The sequence below is a fragment of the Sinocyclocheilus rhinocerous genome, unplaced genomic scaffold (genome assembly GCF_001515625.1).
Source record: "Sinocyclocheilus rhinocerous isolate Xijiao unplaced genomic scaffold, SAMN03320098_v1.1 scaffold550, whole genome shotgun sequence".
NCBI lineage: Eukaryota > Metazoa > Chordata > Actinopteri > Cypriniformes > Cyprinidae > Sinocyclocheilus > Sinocyclocheilus rhinocerous.
Window position 1 is genome coordinate 100914 of NW_015667382.1, and position 5477 is coordinate 106390.

Below are 5477 nucleotides of genomic sequence, written 5' to 3' on the forward strand. Positions count from 1 at the left end.
GAGTAGAGGTGGAAGAACTTCCCCCCGCAACCAATAAATATAATGAAGTATGTGCAATTTACACTTTACGTAAGGCATAACTTATCAAGCTGTAAAAATATCAGAGCCTAAATAAAATATTTTATGGCCTCAAAGCTAACACACGACAAAACCTTCATTTCAAATGATTTAACGTTTGTTCAGTTTAAAGCAGATAAACAAGGTTACATGACATCCAATTTCACAATGCTGAGTTCCTAACAACAGTGACAAAACTGACTTGTCATCACTGCACATCCAGACTTTATTAAATCAATGCAATATATTTCTGACACTGATTAAAGTTAATACTTAAAATTTAAAGTCTGTATACACCAGTAATTGGAACAGGACAAACAGATAAACTAGAGATTTCTGTAGACATCAGGTTCCTCATAGCTTGATCATACAGAAAGACAGGAATGAAAAACACAGCAGTAATAAATGCCACTTACCTTTAAAATCTCTCCTCGCTTGAAACTTAATTCATCATCCGCAGTAGCTTTGAAATCGTATTTAGCTATTGCCTCCATGGCATGGGCTGTGTGGATGTGAGACAGATATAAAGCTCCAGAAGGAAGTGCTTCTATAGGCAGAATAACAGCCCTGACTGATCTGATTCAATCTCCTAATATCTGTCCTTGTCACTGCTGACCGTGGAGTGACAGATCTTCCTTGTCTGGGTGCTGTCAGCCTGCAGACAGACAAAAAGATTTGAAGCAAATGTAGTTGTCTATGGACGAAGCATCAGGAAAAAGATTTGATTTTTTTTCTCCCTTTAAATCAGATCTGGTATGAAGCAGCTGTGCAATGCACGCAAATATAAAGGGAAAGGAATAACTGGGTCGAGCTGACGTTTTCTTGCAACCGACTATGAGCCAATAAGAGGAATCAGATGTAGCTAATGTGGGGTGTCTTGGGTGATACTGGATGCTGGTGAAAGAGTCATGCAGACCTGACACACTGGCTGAAATACTGAAGTCACAACAAAGGGCTTATACATGTTAACTAATTACAATTACAAACAAATTCTTCATTCCTGAGTGAGATGCGTCATTACAGAGATTCATGTCAAGATCAGGTTGCTTTTCTACGCTACTGCTTGAGGTTTTAATTCATACCAGTGATTTGAATCATTGAATCGACTCACTAAGAAGATTCATTTAGATTCGCTCACTGATTCACCCAGAGGCCTTTTCAGTGCGAGTGTTTGAGTCAACCGATTCGTTAAAAATTCATCTACAAATCTAAGAAGCTCTAGTGAGAGAGTTTTACTCGTTAACTGACAACAAAACAGATCATTAAACATTACTAACCGAACGAACGACATGCCCCTTCTCCTTTAGTCGGTCAGCAGATCCTTGTTAACGAAAAAATGGCCAATTACTTCAAATCCAGATCGTTCGCGAATTGTAATCGAAGTCAATCGTTCAGTGACAATCCACCGAGTCTCGTTCAGTAAAGGAACTTATTCGTTCAAACGATCTAACCAGTGAAAATGCTCCCTCCATAGCCCACACACGAATGATATTTGCTCCTGCTTATAATCCATCCGACGGCAGAAAATAACACCAATGGAGTCACGCGCTTATTTCAACGAACAAAATACGAGACAGCGCATGCATGGGACTGAACGAGAACGATTCACCTAAATGATTTGTTCACTCCACTATTCGACTCAGCTAGTGATGCGACATTCTAGCACTTTGCCGTTATAATCATGCAGTCAATACGCTGCAAACACGCAACGAAGACTGACCTCCGGACAGCTCGCTCTTAAGTAAATGTGCAGTGTGGGCCCTGGGCGTCAGTTACGTCGTAGACAGCTTCGTTGATTATGATAGGAGCAATAGTTTGTCGCTTCGCGTCGTTCGTCTACAGTTGTTGTAGTATAATCGGTTCCGTATGTAAATAGTTTGGGTTAGAGGAACGGATTCGTTTAATGACAATATGCTGTGATGGTGATCTGCGGTCCTTTGTTTGGACACCAAACTTTTCAGCCTTGTGAAGCATATACAAACACCACAATAATTTCCTTCGCATTTTTATTTCCCCTACATCTAATCTTAAAAAAATGACCAATCTGACTGAAAGGAGTCGAACATTAGTTATTCCAATGCAACTATCTGCTGATTAGATAAGGAAAAACACTTACCCAGCGCACAGAGGTGCAGAGTCTCCCTCTCCGATCCCTCTTACGCAGTGAAATAAAGAACTACATAGAAATACTGCATTTTAACAACAGTAAAATCATGTTCATAGGGCTTACGGTTGCAGTTAATTTTCCCGACTCCGGAGTAGCTCCGGGAAAAGCAAGCGGGCTGTTAATTTCCGCTTCCTTCGTGTTATGGTCCGCAAAGATGGAAAGGTCCAAACATAAACTTCACACACTGAAATAATAGTGAAACTACACAAATCGACAGTGCACCATAGATCCGTTTCATTTAAACGCGCGTATCCTCTTATCTAAACCTTTTAATCTCGCATTGAAGATTGCAGTACAGATTGGAACTAAACAGAAGAGAATGGTTGTTCCAGTTCTCTATGAGAAAAATGCAGCATGACACACAGATGGACGGATCGACATCTAGTGGACAAATAGTGACATTGCTGGACCCCATAATTCAGAGAAATTTCTGGCTGCAGAAGCCAATTTACAGTAAATTTGAGTAAAAATACACAGCAACACTTGTTGGGTTGGTACAGTGGTTAGGAAACACAAACAGACCCACACGAGCCTCGCATCAATATTTGAACAACTGCAAACCTTTTTTAAAAAGAAGACAAAATAGTGATGCCCTGATGGATAGAGGTGCAGTTGCCATTTAATAACTGGAGGTGTCAGCTGGTGTCCAAGGACAGTGAGTGTCTAACTAACCCATCTCTGCAGAGACCCTGAGACTTGTGGATGCTGCTGCTCCATCTCGTGCGTCTTCAAACAAGTTTTCCGCGTTTTTAGCCTAAAGAAATCTGATATTTGTAAAGCCCATGTTTGCTTCGTTTTTATTCGTTTTTTATTCATTGCATGCATCGATAAGGTATCTAATGAGTACGGTGGAAATAGTGTATAGAGTTATAATACTATAAGTAGCAAATATGAGGCGGTGACAAAGGTGTGACTTTCACTGTGAGACTTGAAGTTATTAGCTGCTTTGTCTGCAGAGGTAGATGTAGATACGGCATTTCATTCACAATTTTTAACATGGATATTTCTGAAGATTCTGAAAACTCCATCTCTGCTTCTCTTTAACTCATCAGGACATATAACAGATAGGCATATTTCAGGGAAACCGTATTGTGGCAGTGAAGATAGAAATCCAGTTTGGTTTAGAGCAAATCAGCTGATGTTATAAGCTACTTCACGAACTGTTTTAAGGAAAAGTAACATGCATTATTATTATTATTATTATTATTATTATTATATAACTAATTATGTTATATGGCATGAATGCAGCCTTTCTTTCGTTCTTTCTTTCTTTCTTATGTGCATTCATAAAGTATGCATTTTAGGCACTGTACATTCTTAAAAATAAAGGTACTTAAAAGGTTCTTCACAGCAATGCCATAAAATAACATTTTTGGTTCCACAAAGAACCATTCAGTCAAAGGTTCTTTAAAGAACCATCTCTTTCTTACCTTTTTATAATCTGAAGAACCTTCTTTTGCCACAAAGAACCTATTGTGAAACAGAAAGGTTCTTTAGATGTTAAAGGTTCTTTATGGAACCATCTTCTATGGCATCGTGAAGCACCTTTATTTTTAAGAGTGTAGCTACCATTTCTTTTAAGTTTATCACCATAACAACTGCATAATAATTATTTAATTAGCATAAGAATTAACAAAAAGCTGTTTAATAAATGCTGCACACCATATGTCAACATTTTTCTCTTTAAAGTTTGTTCTTTATATATTTTATCTATTATAAACACACACACACCACATATGGATCTCATTCTTATGTGTGATTTCATTGTGTGTTTAGTGACCATGGGGGACCAGAATGGAAATGCCATCTTGCCTAGTATTTTTGGGACCATATGTTTTTTGGGCATCATTGGAAATTCTATTGTCATCTACACCATCATTAAAAAGACCAAATGCCAGGCTAAACAAACGGTACCAGACATTTTCATATTCAGTCTCTCTATTGTGGATTTGCTTTTCCTCCTCGGCATGCCCTTTCTTATTCATCAGCTCTTGGGCAACGGATCTTGGTGTTTTGGAGCCACTATGTGCAAAGTCATCTCTGCCCTAGATTGGAACAGCCAGACAGTGAGCACCTACATCCTCACAGTTATGACCTTGGACCGGTACGTGGCTACTGTCCACCCGTTCCGTTTTAACCACGTCCGGACAACCTGTATCGCCAGTGGTGTGGTGGGGATGGTGTGGGTGCTTTCTCTCATCTCCATTACTCCTGTCTTAATGTACACTGGCTTGATGCCTCTCCACAACGGCCAGGTGGGATGTGCTCTCCTGCTTCCGAATCCATCCATCAACATCTGCTGGTTCACTATCTATCAGTTTGTGCTGGCGTTCGCCCTTCCGCTCATGATTATCTGTGTGGTGTTCTTTAAAATCTTGAAGCACATGTCTACCTCAGTGGCACCTCTTCCCCCGAGGAACCAACAAGTGCGCACTAAAAGTGTGACTCGGATGGCTGTGGCCATCTGTTTGGCTTTTTTCATCTGTTGGGCTCCGTACTACATCCTTCAGCTTGTCCATCTGGGAATACAGAAACCCAGTGCCTCATTTTATTATGCCTATCACGTTGCTATTAGCATGGGCTACGCTAACAGCTGCATTAACCCTTTTCTTTATATAATTCTGAGTAAGACCTTTAAACGGCAGTTTATAGTGGCTATCCAGCTTGCGCATAACCACTTCCGGGTCAACCCGAGCAGCACGGAGGCCACTGTGTCCCTCCGTCTGACCGCAGACTGCCAAAGACATATTCCTGCTAACACCTCAGAGTAATATACTAATGTTTTTTTTTTTTTTTTTCATTAACACAACCTAATTTTAAGAATACTATGGTGATTACAGATGATTGAAGGCTGAAGTGTGAGTATTTCTGTGAGTATTTCTTGGTCCAGTTGCAAATATATATATCTAGGGTTATGACAAGCAAGAAAATATCAAGAACAATAGGCGGACAAAGTACTCAACTCCATTACTTGAGTGAAAGTACAGATACTGCTTGTCAAATATTACTCCATTACAAGTAAAAGTTGTAAAGACAGATTTTTACTTAAGTAAACGTACAGAAGTACTGTGGTGGCTTCTGCCGTTGTTGTGAAGAATCTTTCTCAGAGTCTTGGAGTTTTGATGCCAGAAGAGATTTTATTTTCTGAGTCATGAGACATGTTCTGTGAAAATAAGGGCCCCATTATGTGCCATCATGTGCTTATCATGTACTTCTCCTACTTCTCCAACATTCCATTCTCATACAGATTTCT

At 39.7% G+C, this 5477-nt stretch overlaps 2 protein-coding genes across 3 annotated transcripts in view; one reads left to right on the forward strand and one right to left on the reverse strand.

Moving 5' to 3' along the window:
• The window catches only part of LOC107733915 (growth factor receptor-bound protein 2-like), a 28025-nt gene extending 25351 nt beyond the window's left edge, over window positions 1-2674 (reverse strand). The window contains exons 1-2 of one of the 2 annotated variants that reach the window (XM_016545769.1): window positions 2288-2674; window positions 474-712 (exon numbers count right to left, since the gene is read on the reverse strand). In XM_016545769.1, the coding sequence (XP_016401255.1) occupies window positions 474-551 (78 nt within the window). In that variant the 5' untranslated portion in view covers window positions 552-712; window positions 2288-2674. Of the gene's footprint in view, window positions 1-473; window positions 713-2173 lie in introns of both variants that reach the window. The other variant, XM_016545768.1, reaches the window with a different exon arrangement.
• A 1331-nt stretch (window positions 2675-4005) lies between these two features.
• LOC107733891 (melanin-concentrating hormone receptor 1-like) lies at window positions 4006-4995 on the forward strand. The gene has a single exon (XM_016545732.1). The coding sequence runs from the start codon at window positions 4006-4008 to the stop codon at window positions 4993-4995; it is 990 nt and encodes a 329-aa protein (XP_016401218.1).
• The last annotated feature ends 482 nt before the right edge of the window (window positions 4996-5477 follow it).

Bases quoted from the DNA above. Each gene is read 5' to 3' on its own strand.
- LOC107733891 (XM_016545732.1), top strand. From the start codon at position 4,006: ATGGGGGACCAGAATGGAAATGCCATCTTGCCTAGTATTTTTGGGACC.